Source organism: Saxophila tyrrhenica (genome assembly GCF_035928015.1).
Source record: "Saxophila tyrrhenica strain CCFEE 5935 chromosome Unknown scaffold_6, whole genome shotgun sequence".
In the NCBI taxonomy this organism is placed as follows: domain Eukaryota; kingdom Fungi; phylum Ascomycota; class Dothideomycetes; order Mycosphaerellales; family Extremaceae; genus Saxophila; species Saxophila tyrrhenica.
The window spans coordinates 1,412,433-1,428,028 of NW_027041738.1; the positions used below are offsets into that span (position 1 = coordinate 1,412,433).

The following is a 15,596-nucleotide window of genomic DNA, read 5'->3' on the forward strand; positions in this document are numbered from 1 at the left end:
CGTACTCTACAGGACGGCGACGCGATAGTCGTCAAGGTAGGCGTACAGCGGCGGTAGCTGTATTAATTAGGGCCGACATTTCTCATCGATCCTCCATTACTACATCCTACCCTTACGCCCGAAGGATTAGACTCAGCCCTATGGCATCTGTCAGCTGCCTGAACCGCATAACCTCCTCAGTTCGCGTTCGGACATAGGTGGGCTCGAAAGTTTCCGGTATACGTATATCACGTATATCGCATATATAAGCCCATCGTCAAGATCAGAGAAAGACATGTCAAGCTCCATCTCTCCTTCCATCTTCATTCCCCCAAGCTCCATCTCACACACCACCACTTTACTTCCTTTCGACATGGCCCCCCAACTCCCCGAACTCGCCTCCCTAACCATCCACGTTTTAATCGACAACGAACTCGACCCCATCTCCCCCTCCCCCAATCCCCTCGTCGAGCAATCCGGCGGCATGAAAACCATCGGCCTCAACGGACCCGATCTCACCAAAGACTCCTCTCGCCCCGGCGCCGCGCGCGAGTTACGAATGGACCATATCTGCTGCTCCGCTCACGGCCTCTCCCTCCTCATCACCGGCACCTCACCCTCGGGAGAATCGCATACGGTTCTCTTCGATACTGGACCCGAGGATAGTGCGTTCGAGCGCAACGCGCTGCGTCTGAAACCCGACCTCGGTGCCGTTGAGACCATTCAATTATCGCACTGGCACCGCGACCACTCGGGCGGAATGCTGCAAGCAATCTCCATGATCCAATCCTCCAAACCCCCCGGCGCTGACCCAGTGAGAGTGGACCTCCATCCCTCCCGCCCAACGTACCGCGGGCTGCAGCCCCCTGGACTCCCCGTGGTGAGTCTCGAGCCGGACCCGACGTTTGAGGCTATCGAGCAGGCGGGCGGGGTGGTGGAGAAACACGACGTGGCGCACACGGTGGCGGGCGGGGCGTTTATGGTTTCGGGCGAAATCCCCCGCGTGACGCCTTATGAGCGGGGACTGAGGTTCGGGGTACGGTATGTGGAGGGAGGAGGGTGGGTGGGGGATGAGGAGATGGCGGATGAGCGGTTTTTGATGTGTAGGCTCAAAGGTACGATTACTTTTTTGGCTTTGTTGGTGAAGGGGGCGGAGGGTTGGGTGCTGACGCTTGCCTTTGTGGGTGCAGGAAAGGGATTGGTAATGTTCACCGGCTGCTCCCACGCCGGCGTCGTCAACGCCGCGCGCCACACTCTGGACTTGGAGCCGGACGTCCCGCTGTACGCTGTCATGGGCGGTTTTCACCTCGCGGACGCCGAGGGGGAGCAGATCGCCGCGACAGCGCAGGATCTGAAGGCGCTAGGGGTGAAGGTGTTGCTTGCGGGGCATTGTACGGGGTGGAGGGCGAAGTTTGAGATTCAGAAGGTTATGGGGGAGGGAGGACTTGTGCCCAGTTTTGTTGGGAGTACGTTCGTGCTGTGAAGGACAAGCAACAGGCTGCGATGCATTGGATACCTGGGTATCATATGATTAGCATGCAGTTGTCGCCATTTAGTCTCGTACCTATGGTGACGTCGTCGCTATAGCTATGGCCGCTTGCAAATGCTTCTGCTACTGCCGCACGAATGCGTGGTTTTTGCCTCAACACAAATGCTCCTCCGTCTTCTGCGGCCCATCGCCCACTCCCGTCAATATGATCCGACTCACACCCTTCTTTAACCCCTCCACCGCCACCTCCATCCCCTCCAACACGCCCCTATCCTCCTTCTCCTTCACACTCCCGCCCCTCTTCCCTTCCCACCCCTCTTTCCCCTGCAAGATTCCCTTGAACAACCCCGCAACCGCCTGCTCGTTGTCCGCTAGATAATACACCACAGCATTCGGCCCGGCATCAAACGTGTACGCACAAATTGCCCCTGCTTTTCCGGACTGTGTCTCGTGGTGGGAGTTGATCGCCTCGCACAACCGCACAGCACAGCGACTCGTATCATTCATGTAAAAGATCGGCGGATCGGTGTCAAGACAGCAGGCGTGGAAATTATTGCTATCCTTCATCGACAAGCGGGCGAAAGCCTCGAAATCCCGCTCTTGGACCGCTTTCTCCATCGCTTTCATGCGCTTGGGCACGACCTCATCTACGCGCTTCTCGAAGAGTGATGAGGAAGCGACGGTCTGCTGCATGCCGGCGGTAGAGGAGACGTCCTTTTTCGCTGCCGACGCCACGAGGATGAGCGCACGCATCTCGAGCCAGTGGTGGGCGGGAGCGACTTCGTAGGCCACGCTGTCGGAGCCGTCGGCGGCGGTGCCCTTTTCCCACGCGACGTAGCCGCCCATTAAGCTGCGGCAGGCGGACCCGGAGCCTTGCCGTGCGATGCGAGAGAGTTGGGTCGGTGTGAGGGGCAGGGCGTAGAGGTCTGCGATCGCGCGGACGAGGGCGGCGAAGCCTGCTGCGCTGGAGGCGAGGCCGGCGGCGGTGGGGAAGTTGTTCTCGGAGACGAGCTTGAGTTTCATGGTGGAGAGTTTGGGCAGGCTGGGGTCGGAGGATTCGAGTTGTTGGCGGTGTTGGCGGAGGTCGTGGAGGCAGGCTTGGGTGCGGGCGCCGGAGATGTCTTGGTCGTGGCCGTTGAGGATCAGGCTGTCGTGGGGGGTGGAGGAGGAGCAGGAGGCGGTGGTGTGGGTGCGGAGGTCGTCTTGCGAGAGGGTGACGGAGAGGGAGGAGTTGGTGGGGAGGTTGAGTTTGGGGTCGCGTTTGCCCCAGTATCTGCATCCTTATGAGCATGTGTCTGTTGGGGGAGAGGGGGTTAGTATTACTTGATCACTGCGATGTTCACTGGAGCATAAGTGCTTGCTCGGTACACCTCGTCCGAAGCCATTGTGGCTGTTCGTCGTTTCAATGCTTTTCCCTTTGCAGAAGGTGGTATGTCTTTCGAGGCGCTATGGGACAGCCTGCGGTGGTATACCGGTCAAGGGGGTCATCTGCTCATCCTATACCACATCTCCGACCTTGAGCTCGTTGCTGTTTGTTGCCAAAGATCAACACTCTGACGCAGGGTCCGTCTTCGCCGCGGGAGTCGCATGTGAAGATGGCCCGAGCTTCAGAAATATAGATATCATTGAACGTCTTCATTCTTCTCATCCGCCACACCACTTGTACATACCTAAGGTAACGATACCAATGGCTTCCGTCGACGACAAATGCCCCGTCGACCCTCAAACCCGCCAGAAATGGCTGGACGCAGCCAAAGCCAACGGCCAGCAAGCACCGCACCCACCTAAGCAGCCTGCGCCAGCATCACTACCGCCACAAGCACCCACCGCGCAACAATTACGAAGAGCAGAGAACAACCCCAAGATGCTAGAGCAACTCACGCCCCAAATGCTCCGCATGCCGCAAGAACAGCGCAACATTCTCCTCCAACAATGGCAAGACCTCCGCGCCATGTCCGAACTACACGCTCTCGGTCGAACACGCTTCTCGCTGGACAGCGGGAGCTGGACTCTACCACCTACAACCCAGTCAGAAGCCTCCACAAAACCCCGAACACCCACCTCCACCCTCCCAACCGACCGCGAGATCTCCTCCATCCCCCGCGCCCTCTCCACCACCCGCTCGCCAGCCTCCCTCAACAGCGCCGAACGCGCCGCCCTCCCCGCCAACAGCGAATCCGACACCGGCCACGACAGCGCCAGCGGAAACTGGATCTACCCCTCGCAATCCCAGTTCTTCTCCGCCATGCAGCGGAAAGGGCACACGCCGACGGCGGCGGACATGCAGACGATTGTGCCGATCCATAATGCGGTTAATGAGAGGACGTGGCGGGAGATACTGAGGTGGGAGGAGCCGTACCACCCACACCTGAGCCCTGGCAATGGGGAGGAAGAGGCGGATGGGCCGAGGCTGGTGAGTTTTTCGGGAGATAGTAAGGCTTTAACGCCGAGGGCGTGGTGGAATGGGTTGTGGGGGTGGAAGAGGCCTTTTGATCGGCATGATTGGGTTGTCGAAAGAGCTGACGGAGGGCAGGTGGAGTACGTGATTGATTTCTACGAGGGCAGGGGGGAGGATGGGAAGGGCGGTGGTGGGGCAGGACCTTTGAGCTTTTATTTGGATGTGCGGCCGAAGTTGAATAGTTGGGAGGGGGTGCGGACGAGGGTGGGGAGGGCGGTGGGGGTGTGAGGGGGAGGGATTTGAGAAGACGGTTCAAGAGGTGTGTACTATTACGACTTGACTTGACTGAGAACCTGTTGTATATCAGCCCGGCCAGCAAGGCTATGATTCCGCTCTGCCGCTATTGCCCCTTTCCCTATCACTCCGACGGTCTCGAAGCGCATGATGGCCCGGCTGCCAACGACAAGACACTGGTCTTGTCTTCCGCCTGGACCGGTCATCCTCTTGTGCTTCACATCGTGCCTCCGACCTTGCTTTGAATGCGGCGAGGACGCTCGAGCTGCGATACAGCAGAACAAGCCAACCCTGCAGTGACGGGCAAGCTGTCGGTAGTGCGATTGGCCTTGTGATGGATCTTCTCGCAAACCACGACAGCCCACCCACGGAAATAATATCGCCTTTCCGGGCGGGACTGAGCCTTCCAGAAGACTGTCAGGTCCGTTCAATGGCAACTGTTGCAATCACTGGCCTGACGGGCTACGGCGGTGGTCGTTAACGGGATGGCGAACGCGGCGGAGGTGTGGTAGATCGATGGAACGCACGACAGCGATAGCAGAGTGTTCCTTCGGTGGCAAGCGCGTCTCGACAGCGCCCTCGTGGAAGCGTGGAGTCTTTCGGATACGACACTCTCGTGGTGGGGCAATGACTGGAGGCCATTCCGCTACGCGACTGATGACAGTGCGCCAGCACACTTTCACAAAACTCCACCCTTCAGAGACAACATAAATGGCGAAGGGGTTTCCAGCACGATCTTCGACCACCTTCTGCCGGCTGGATCACAGCCAGACCGCACCATGCGGAGCGCTGCTGATCGCGGTTCCCATCTGTTCAACGCCGGACGGTCGCTGCGAAAAGAATCAGCGTTGGCCTGCCGGCGGTCATCCATGCAAGGTGTTTGCATGTCGAATCCATCTCTGTTGCCGGGATGTGTGCTTTCGGACGGATGGCAGCCTTGCACCAGTCATCGTCGCATCTCAGGACGATGCAACGGCTTGTGGATTCTCGATCAACGGGACACTGAGCCGCTGAACTCGCCGTTTGGACGATTCGTCACATCAGCCAGACGTAGAATTGTGGAGTGTCTTTGCTGCCGTCAGGCATGGAACCTGTTAGGATGTCGACTAGGTGGACGACTTTGGGATTCGTGCCTTCGGACGAATGGCAGTATGGCTCCAGCCGTTGCATCATCTCAAGTACCGCGACGCCTCGTGGGCTCTTGGTTCACGGGACGCTGAGCCGCTGGACTCGCTGTTGTGGCGGGAACGTCGATCAACGCAACGTCAGACCATGTCGAAATAGGATTGGGAATGCGAGCAAACATCATCGAGTGGCTTCAACTGCATTCACGTCCCATGTCAAGGCATCTGAAGCAGTACTGGGCTCGTTGGCGCATCACGGTATATCGGGCCGAGAACGTTCGAGGTTGACGGCACCCACATCATGAAGTCGAAGGCGTACGACAAGGCTCGAGCAAGGCTCCTTGATATCGCTATGCTCAAACCAAGTTAGCACAAGCCTTTCCAAATGCGACGATGCCACGCTTAAGACCTTGTCGCCTAGCAGGGGCATCGCAGGACAGCCTGTCACCCAACCCTTCCGCTCGTCCATTTGTCGTTCGTGCAACTACTTTCACCGTCTTCTCCAGGTTCGAGAAGCATTCCTTTCATGGTAAGCGGCATCTTACTGGTCATACAACCTTCCGCTGCCCCGATTGCCGTCTGTGCTTCTGCCGACAGCTGCGCGCGGAATCCTCTGCCATACGAGCCGCGATGCGAAGGACATTGGTTCCCTTCGTCCGTCTCAACGGGGAGTGGTTGTTTAATTTGCAGGTGCAGCAGCCGTCCTGCATCACCGGCGCAGGCTTTGCCTGTCTTGGACTTGTCAAGCATTTATGGGCTGACAAAACCACGTGGGCATACGGCATATATGCATGAGGTGTAGCCTGCATGTCGAGATGCGGGTTAGCTTGGTTGAGCGACATGGGTGAGCTTGACAGTCTTAAATGGGCGTGGCGTGATCCTTCCACCTCTTCCAACGCATGGCTCAGGCCTGTCATTGGAGGATGTTAAAGGTCAGGCTGACAAACGAAATGGAGGTATACCTCACTTATTGTCAGAGCAAGACACATTCATGTTGGAAACGACGTTCTTGTCGCGACAACGCTGGGTCGATCATCTAGACCGGTGCAAACAACCTTACATCTACCCCACGGGGAAGTGGAGAGTGGGCAAGACGAATTCCAACCACGTCTACACACTTGATACACCGTATCGACGGTCAACACATTAGCCGGCCTGCACGGTCGCACGACCTCAAGCCTGACCTCGACCCGTGTTAGTGACTGGACAGAAGCCTTCTGGCCGCAGCATACCAACCATGCACATCCTCTTCTAGATGCGTGATGCGGCTGCTGGACTGTGCCAACCATGTCGATACCAGGTGTGGACTTGCATGAGGTATCTCCAACGACGCACTGCTAACCTATGCGGTATCACATTAACCGGACGAGATCTTTAGGGCCGCCGTGCCGTGTGAGACGGAGAGACAGATCAGAGGTAGGTTTGTATATCGCAAGTATATTATGCCTCACGCCCTTCTCGATCAGCGATTTCAGATCGCAGGCTCACCACTCGTTCTCCCCCAACACCCTCTCTTTCATCCTCATCGAGGACACCCATCCGGTTCTCCCACACCCCCTCCCCAACCGCCATCATGGTCGGCATCTCCTTCGGAGCCGTCGGCTCCAAGAAAGCCGACATCGAAGTCGCGCAAGCCGAAGCACCCGAGTTTGAAAAAGTCCACTGGTGGAAGGACAAGAACATGCGCAAGCTGTACTTCTACTGCTCCGTCTTGCTCGTCGCCTCTGCCACCACGGGCTACGACGGCCAAATGCTCAATACCTCGCAGCTGATGTCTCCGTGGCAAGACTACTTCGACACTCCCACTGGGTCTCGGTTGGGACTGATGAATAATGCCATGAATATCGGCAGCATTATCAGCTTGTTCATCGTTCCGACCTTCACGGACAGGCTTGGACGCAAGTGGCCCATCTTCGTCGGCTGCGTTATCATGATCGCCGGAGGCTTCGTCGGTACTTTCGCCCAGAGCTGGAAGACTTACTTCGCTGGTCGTTTGATTCTGGGCTTCGGCAACTCTTTCGCCCAGATGTGCTCGCCGATCCTGCTTACGGAGATCTGTCACCCGCAGCATCGGGCTAAGCTTACTGCTGTGTACAACTGTCTTTGGAATTTGGGGTCGTTGTGTACGTACAAGCACGGACTTCGCATGGAGAAAACATACTGACAGAGATGACAGTCGCCGCCTGGATCGCCTGGGCTACGATGCAAGTAGACAGCGACTGGTCATGGCGCACGGTTACGCTGCTGCAGATTGTCCCGTCCACTATCCAGCTTGCTTTCATCTACTGGGTTCCGGAATCTCCAAGATGGCTGGTCGACAAGGGCCGCAACGAAGAAGCCCTCAACATGCTTGCCTACTACCACGCCGGTGGCGATGTCTCCAACCCGACCGTTCAATTCGAGTACCGCGAGATCCGCGACACCATCACGATCGAGAAGGAGGTTACAAAGGAGAGCTCGTACTTGGACTTCTTCGTAAGCATGGACACACTCAGTGACGCGACCTAGCGCTAATGCTTCGCAGCGAACGAAGGGCAACCGCTGGAGGCTGGCGATTATTCTCAGCTTGGGCATCATCAGCCAGTACTCTGGCAACGCACTCTTCTCCAACTACATCAACTTGATCTACGAGGGCGCAGGTATCTCGGACGACAACCAGAAGATCCCGGTAAGTACTTTTTACGTTTACCAAAAGCCATGGTTACTGACTGTAGCGTAGTTGAACGGCGGCAACACCATCCTCTCTCTCATCGTCAGCGTCACGGCAGCCCAATTCATCGACCGCTTCGGACGCCGCCCGCTCTTCCTCACTGCTACTACGGGCATGGCGTTGGTATGTCTCTCCTCGTCTCCAGTTCCTCCTCACTATACTCACTCCTCATGCAGATGTTTGTCGCCTGGACCATCTCGTCCGCCGTCTACGAGAACAGCGGCGGCGGCGTGACTGACGCCGACGGCAACATCGTCATCACGCCCGGCATCAACAAGGCCGCTGGCTACGTTCAGATCCCGTTCGTCTGGCTTTTCGGCGTGTTCTATTCTTTCGCCTGGTCTGGTCTGCTGGTTGCTTATGCGCTTGAGGTCTTGCCGTTCAAGCTGAGGGCTAAGGGCCTCATGGTCAGTACATCGAGGTTGGACATGTCGCTGCTGTGTCGGATGACTTCGAGGGCCTGCCGGCTGAGCTGGCCTCGTATGGGGCCGTTCCAGCTACTTGAGCCTTCGTCGTGGTCTAGGATATGGTGGCCGGCGCTCCTTTCTCCTCCCCTCCTGCACAGGACAGCATGCTGACGTTATAGAGTAGATCATGAATATCACAGCGAGTATCTCCTGCGGTCCATTGTTTGAGACATCTGCTAACGGCCCCTCTTCACGCGCGCGCAGGTGCAGGCTATTCTCGCGGTGGGCAAGTAAGCGCTCTCACCAGTCCTGCATCAATGAAAGGTTTGCTGACTGCTTGGTACAGTCAAACCAACAGCATCGCCTGGGAGAACCTCCCCAAGCACTGGAACTTTACGCTCTTCTACACGCTCTGGATTTGCGTCGAACTCGTCTTTGTCTACTTCGTCTATGTCGAGACCAAGTAAGTTCCAGCGACACCCTTGCAATCGAGTAGATCGCTAACCTATCACGCAGGGGCCCAACGCTCGAGGAAATCGCTCGCATCTTCGATGGCGAGAATGCAGTCGCCCATATCGATCTGCACCAGGTCGAGAAGGACGTTCGCCAGGGCAGCGTCGAAGGGACGGAGTTCCACAACACGAAGGACTGAGCGAGGTCTCGCGCGAGTAGTGACGATCGGGAAGATGATAATGACTAGTTGAGACAAACAGAACACTCGCTATACGAGGATGTAGCATGATGGTGGAGGTAATAATGATCAAGCAGTGCTGAACAGTCGTTCTCCGCTCAAAACCAGACCTCTGACTTCCTTATCTCCATGCAAAAGGTGCATGTTCGTGGTGCATCCTGTATTTCTGCCTTCAGCTCAACTGTCCTACCGTTTGCGGAGATTGTGACTGCATTTGGATTGCTTTCAGGAGTTTAACCTTCCGCTCCTCTGTTCCGGGACGCCATGGTTCACTTTTTCGGCTCGTCCGACGACCAGATTCGATACACACAGTCTCCTGGCCTCACGCGTGGCGGGCTGAGACAACATCTAGACTTCCAAACATACTTTCGTTCCTTTGACTCCTTTGACTGTAGAGACGACACTTCATATGATAAACGCACCGGTACGCCGGTAGGTAGTCGTTGAATCGTTTCCCACCCTCACTTCGACCACCACAACTTGTTTCCTACACTCACTTCAACCACCACGACCAATCTGACAATCGCTTCCAATTATACGGTCTCTCCCACAACCTTCGCCCCATCACTCGTCCTTCCCAAACCATGGGCAATTCCGTCTCTATCGCCAACTACGCCCTGGCTACCCCAGCCGGCAGTACAGTCCCAGCATCCTACTCTTTCAACGCAACCTCCAACGCTTCCAAACAATGTAAACAACCTTGGCGCACGCTCACTCTATCACCCTTCTGACAAGCGACAGTCTTCTTCGCAGCCAACTGCGAAGCAGCAGTCAACGGCGTCTACACGCCGTGCGAGGTTTCAGAATTGCTAATTCCCGAGGACGGTTCGGTGCGTTGTACTTCCTTCACTACCCACTCTGTCGAAGATCAGTCGTCACATCTGCCGAGACCTCAAGCTGACAGTCCCAGACCATCGATGTCTACAGCTTGGTCGATCCCGCGGAGCCGCAGAAAGTATATGTGAAGGCGACCAAGACGTCGACGAAGCATAAGACGAAGTAAGGACCATCATTCTTTTCGTCCACGGAGGTTGCTGACCTCGAGTGTTTCACACAGGGTTCGTCGAAGTGCCGAAGGCGGTCACAAGGCACCGAAGAATGGTGAGGCGTTCACAATAAAGCTGAGGGCTTCACGGCGGAGTGCTGAGTGATGAATGAGCTTGGTGATTCCAGGTGGCAGGCGGTCACACTGAAGGCGGACGGTCTGACGGTCGCAGAGGTTACTGCTGTGGACAGTGGACTGGCGCAGGCTATACACCCCAAGTGAGAATCATAGAATAGAGAGAACAAAGTCATGTACATACCGCTCGCACTACAGCAATTACGATTATCAACAACTCTTCAACCAACCGATCCACCCCTCACACCACTAGCCTCAGCCTCATACCCGATCCCACTAACATCAGTAATACCATGCTCATCGGTCGCCGCGGGCACATCCTCCAATCTCTGCTCCCCCTCCATACCCGACGCCTCCTGCTTGCGAATGCCCCCCGCCCCAGGCTCCAGGAAAAGCTTGTCGGCTGTGACAAGATCCTCGCCTTCGGGAGCCACCCACTTGGAGCTCTTCAGCGGAGAGACGTGCATGATGTACATGGTGTCGATCTCCTCCAAGCTGCGACCCTGGTGTTCGCAGAGGAAGAAGTAGACCACGAAGGCACCGGCGAAGTTGCAGCCTGCGAAAACGTAACCGTAGCGGTAGTCGATGGCGCCAGTGATGAAAGGCGTGAAGAATGAGATCAGGAAATTCCAGATCCAGTTGCTCGCCTGCGGAGGAAAGGTCAGTAAGCTTTTAGCTACCTCAACGACCACACTGCGATGGCAGTCATGCTCCGGAAGAAGGCACTTACGGTACTCATCGCCATCGCTTTTGCGCGATAACGGCTTGGATACATCTCGCCCGTCACAGCCCAGACAATGGGTCCCCAGGTCTGCGCATAGCCAGCGATGAAGAGACAAGCGAAGACGATCATCGCGGTGCCGGCGCCTGGGGTATTCTGAGGAGTAGTCTGGTCCAGCGCGAAGTGTCCAACCGAAGCAAAGACCATGAAGCAGCAAAATTGCCACAACCCGCCGGTGATCAGAGCACGACGGCGGCCGAAATGCTCGACGACCCACAGGCCTGGAAAAGTCATTCCGAAATTGACCCCTCCCAGAATCATAGAGGTGACGAACTGGTAGAAGAGGATGGAGGGTTAGCACGGAATTTAAACTTCATCTCATGTTTGGAGATCGCTGAGGTTGCCAGTAGGACAAGGCGAACGGAGTCGAGGAGACGAAAGGTCCTACTCACCGAGTTGTTAAGTCCTGTGGCTTGGAAGATAGTCGTGCCGTAGTAAAAGAAGAAATTCGCGCCAGTGAGCTGCTGCAAGGCCTGCAAAGTGACACCAAGCGAGATGCGGTATGCCATACGTGGACCGGTGAAGACTTCGTAGAAAGGATGCTTGCCTCCGCCAGCGTTCTCGGCGTCAAGCTTCTCCTTGATCTCCCTCATCTCCCGGTTGACCTCCCAATGGTTCTCAGGCACGCTGTAAGATTTCGCCATGGTCTTCCGGGCTTCTTCGATCCGGCCGCGGCGGTAGTCCCAGCGGGGTGATTCTCGAAGGAAAAGAATGCCGATGGCCATGATGACGGGGAAGATGAAGCCCACGCCCATTGGGACCATCCACTGACTCTTGCCGTTGTCGGTCTCTGTGCCGTAGTTGATGCAGTACGCCAGGAAAATGCCAAAGGTGATGAAGAGCTGGTAGGCAGAGACCAGCGCGCCTCTGACCTGTCGCGGAGCCGTCTCACTTTGGTACATTGGTGTTAGAACAGACAAGATGCCCACCCCCAGACCAGCCACCCATCGGCCGAGAGCGATTTGGTACCATGTAGTATCAGTTGTAATCTGCACAATGACACCGACGCAGAAGATGAAATTTCCAACGAGTATGGCAACCTTGCGCCCAAAAGCATCGGCAACCGGTGCAGCGATGAGAGCGCCAAGGAGAGTGCCAATGGAGAGAAGGCCAACAATCGTTCCCGAGCGTACGTTCGTGAAAGCCGGTCCGCCATTGGCACCAGTGGTGTTGCCGAAGCGCTGCAGAAAGTCGTCCATTTCCAGGAAGCCACTGATCTGACCCGTGTCATAGCCAAAGATCAGCCCGCCAATGCTGACAATCATGCCCATGGCGAAGACTCTAGGCGTGAAGACGCGGACGTGTGAGTTGTCCACGCCCATCTTCTCCGTTTCAGGCGCTCCATCATTTGACTGGTATGGATTAGTACTCATCCAAACACAGCTTCCAACATAGGAGAGACATTACCGGACTCGGACTGCTTTCCTGCGCTGTCCGCGCTTTTCCCGTCCTCAGTAACTGGCGAAACGCCGCCATTGCTGTGCTGCTGCGTGCTGTCTTTGGTGTTCCGTGACTGCTTGTCCTTTCTCGTCTCAAGGAAGCGTTGAAGGTAGTCAATGAAAGAGATGGGTTGCATACCGTCTCACACAAGGATAGAGACCACGTGAAGTAGGGAAGTACAGAGTGAGGATATAGAGAAGTGTGACAGACAACATTCACGCTGACCGGCAAGTGGCCAAAACTTTACCTCATGGTGCCTTACATGACCCATGCGTGTCCGCACCCTTCCGTCGCACAGTTCCGCTCGCCTTTGGCTACCACGAACATCCGATCTGATTAGTCCGACGTTGTGCACGAGGCGCATTCGTCACTTCAGCATGGTGTTGCCACTGGTCGAAGTGGGCTCGTGATGTCAGCAGCGAGAAAAGTTTTGATGATAAGATGACAGCCGGGTGCATCACGCGCCACGGCATGCTGTTGGCCCGCAGATCAAACGATTGCCGAAGTAATTACGAACAGTAGAGTTTGAGTGGTGTAGTGTTTCTTTAGTAAAAGAGAGTCACAAGCAAGCAGAAGACGTGTCGTGCCGCAAAAGCTTCGCAAGCTTCGGCGCGGTCAAGACCGACTTTCACTTGGCTCCACTGGGTTCACCCAAACACGTGACGAGCATATGTTCCCCCTGCCTCATGCTCTCGTTTGGTAGCGCAAGCTCGCACTTAGATTAATTGAGTGATAAGCAGGAGTTCATAGGTGCAGGTTTCCATTCTGTGAGCTGGAGTGTCGCAAGAAGGAAAATCTCATTTCTGGAATTAACGACAAGATACAACCGTAGAAGCATGAAAGCAGTCTGTCCTTGAGTGTACTCATCCATCCCACAACAGAGACTGACGGCTCTCTGAGCCTCTCATCACCATCACCTGGACCGCTCCGAACAGCAATGCACTAGGCATAGTTCGCACACGGCCATATGGAGTTCCCCTCAGAGTTACCCGAATCGCCGTTCGAGATCTCGACAGCTTCGCGAAAAGAGCACACCGGCAGTCCGACCACACCAGGTATGAAAGAAATGTCGCCACTGCTAACATCGGGAACTGGAGCTTCTGGATCAGGGCTGAATGGAGCCCAGCCGTTCTTGTTGCCGTTGTTTTTCCACGAGTTCACCGCGCTTCGAGGATATCAGTAATGCATTAGACGAAGTCAAGACCCTCCACACTCACTTGATGACCAGCTGCTCCTTCGTGATGCCGCTCCATCGCTCACCGTCCAAAGCGTCCAGTCCGTATGGCTTGTCGAGAGAGAGCATGTAGTTGCTGAACTCGTTGCGACCAGAACCCATCTTTTTGATGCTGGCGCTACCACTCAACAGCCCTGGAGTATTTGTTAGTGTGCGGACGCTTACTATTCAGCAGAAACATACAGTAAGGCACATCGTCGATGCAGACCCGTGTAGCATCAGACAGCGCGCCGGCATCGCCATCTGGGAACCCCAACGAAGTGGTGTCCTCTGAAAGGCTGGCGTCGTCACCGAAGTCGTAGCCTTCACAGCCAGAGTCATCCGTAGATACGCCCTCGGATGTCCTGATCACCTCGTCAGTACGACTCTAGTCTGAATTTAGACAACTCACGCAATGAAGGGCATGCCGGCCTCGGTGCCTCCTTGCCAAATAGAGGGCAGACCATTAGCGTAGATGATACCCTGAGCTAGCGGCGTAATGTCCATGACTGATCCATCGCCTCCATCGTCAAAGAATGCCTAGTATGGGAGTAAGCGTCAGCGTATGCTTGAGACATAGTAGGGTCTTTCATCTTGATTTCATACCCCGCGGTAGATCATAGACATGATCTTGGTGTGATCTGAGAAGATTCCGTCAGCAGCGCCTTGCCAGCCAGCTTTCCATCCGTCGATAATGTTGGCGAAAGTCTCTGCCATGCCGTTTTGAACTGGTAGAAGCGATTCGGCACTCAAAGCGTCTTTCACTGTGGTGAAGATGGGGTTGGCCAGGCCTGCGTTTCGGTTTGTATATGTCAGCACTTGTATATCTGCGTCAACGCAAGTCCAATGCATTTACCTCCGCTCGAGTATCCCTTGACTGCATCAGCCAGGATAGGCCTTGCGGCGAAATAAGGCAAAGTTTTAGCGACTGTTGGAGCCACGTTAGTGCATGTCAGTATAGCACTTGGAAAGGTTACGACCGACTGTTTGCTGCTGCCTACAGACAGAAGGGCAGAAACATTAGCGAGTGTCTCGGACATGGTAGAGCTCTCCATTTTCTAACGGGGACTGCCAAGACGGTGAGCCCAATATTCAAGCCGTCAAGGGCCAGCTTCGTCTTTTTCATGTCGTCCAGAGCATCATTAACCTGCGTGAGGAGGATCAAAACATCAGCCTCCACCTCTGTACAGAGGATAGTTATTTGACTCATACTGGCGAGAACGTCTCCGTGAAGCTGCCAACTGTCAATGCCACTTCGGACTTCACGTCGTCGAGCGCTGCGAGAACATTGTCCTGGAGAATTGCGTTAGGGATCTCAATAAGGAGAGCGCATCGGGAAGGGCGACGAACAAACATCCGGTGGATTTGGATCATGCTGTTAATGATCATGTATCCGGCCGGCGCAGAGACGTCAGCGTTAGCCTCCTGCATACCAGAGACAATAATTAGCAAGTCCTGACAGCGAGACGATGTAGTCTACACTCACACCACCCTGGCCGCAGTTGACCTTCAAAGTATTAGCAAGTATTTATGGATGACACACAGTGTCTGATCGACAGCCATACTGTCACATCGCAGTTCGCATTGTCGAGCTCGTTGCAATCCAAATCAGGTCGTGCATGGAAATAGTCACCAACAAAGTTTCCAGCGTTGTCGCTCTTGTCGGTTTCTTCGTAAGCATCAACCATGTCGAGCCAGGCTCTAGTGGCACCAGTAGCGTTCCATTGTGCCGCTGGATCGTTGAACGAGCTTGTCAGGACCTCTATGTCGCAGGTGAGCGACGCCCACTCAAAAGTGTGTCAGCAAAAGTTTGCATCGGAGGAGAGGGAGAGGGAGCTTACGTCGTCGTTGTATTCGGGCAAGTCATCGGCAAACACCCGTTTGTGAAGTCCATTCGAGCGCCTTTGGGAGGCGATCGTGGGATATGCGACTGCGGTGTCGAGCAGCAGG

At 55.5% G+C, this 15,596-nt stretch overlaps 6 protein-coding genes across 6 annotated transcripts; 3 read left to right on the forward strand and 3 right to left on the reverse strand.

Annotated features, from left to right (window-relative positions):
- Positions 1-352: 352 nt before the first annotated feature.
- On the forward strand, positions 353-1,462 carry LTR77_004641 (uncharacterized protein; the record flags this gene model as incomplete). The annotated part of the gene is made up of 1 exon (XM_064801894.1): positions 353-1,462. The coding sequence occupies one exon, from the start codon at positions 353-355 to the stop codon at positions 1,460-1,462; it is 1,110 nt and encodes a 369-aa protein (XP_064660524.1).
- A 159-nt stretch (positions 1,463-1,621) lies between these two features.
- MVD1 (diphosphomevalonate decarboxylase) lies at positions 1,622-2,853 on the reverse strand (the record flags this gene model as incomplete). Its single annotated transcript, XM_064801895.1, has 2 exons — positions 1,622-2,741; positions 2,792-2,853. 2 exons carry the CDS (start codon positions 2,851-2,853, stop codon positions 1,622-1,624), a joined length of 1,182 nt encoding a protein of 393 aa, XP_064660525.1.
- A 302-nt stretch (positions 2,854-3,155) lies between these two features.
- On the forward strand, positions 3,156-4,154 carry CYT2 (Cytochrome c1 heme lyase; the record flags this gene model as incomplete). The annotated part of the gene is made up of 2 exons (XM_064801896.1): positions 3,156-3,881; positions 4,002-4,154. The coding sequence occupies 2 exons, from the start codon at positions 3,156-3,158 to the stop codon at positions 4,152-4,154; spliced, it is 879 nt and encodes a 292-aa protein (XP_064660526.1).
- Positions 4,155-6,857: 2,703 nt separating this feature from the next.
- Positions 6,858-9,053, forward strand: LTR77_004644 (uncharacterized protein; the record flags this gene model as incomplete). Its single annotated transcript, XM_064801897.1, has 7 exons — positions 6,858-7,407; positions 7,461-7,759; positions 7,809-7,952; positions 8,004-8,117; positions 8,171-8,415; positions 8,748-8,864; positions 8,918-9,053. 7 exons carry the CDS (start codon positions 6,858-6,860, stop codon positions 9,051-9,053), a joined length of 1,605 nt encoding a protein of 534 aa, XP_064660527.1.
- A 1,380-nt stretch (positions 9,054-10,433) lies between these two features.
- HXT5_1 (hexose transporter hxt5) lies at positions 10,434-12,315 on the reverse strand (the record flags this gene model as incomplete). The annotated part of the gene is made up of 3 exons (XM_064801898.1): positions 10,434-10,859; positions 10,943-11,266; positions 11,386-12,315. 3 exons carry the CDS (start codon positions 12,313-12,315, stop codon positions 10,434-10,436), a joined length of 1,680 nt encoding a protein of 559 aa, XP_064660528.1.
- A 1,060-nt stretch (positions 12,316-13,375) lies between these two features.
- On the reverse strand, positions 13,376-14,363 carry LTR77_004646 (uncharacterized protein; the record flags this gene model as incomplete). Its single annotated transcript, XM_064801899.1, has 5 exons — positions 13,376-13,598; positions 13,651-13,801; positions 13,851-14,011; positions 14,059-14,186; positions 14,253-14,363. The coding sequence occupies 5 exons, from the start codon at positions 14,361-14,363 to the stop codon at positions 13,376-13,378; spliced, it is 774 nt and encodes a 257-aa protein (XP_064660529.1).
- Positions 14,364-15,596: the final 1,233 nt, after the last annotated feature.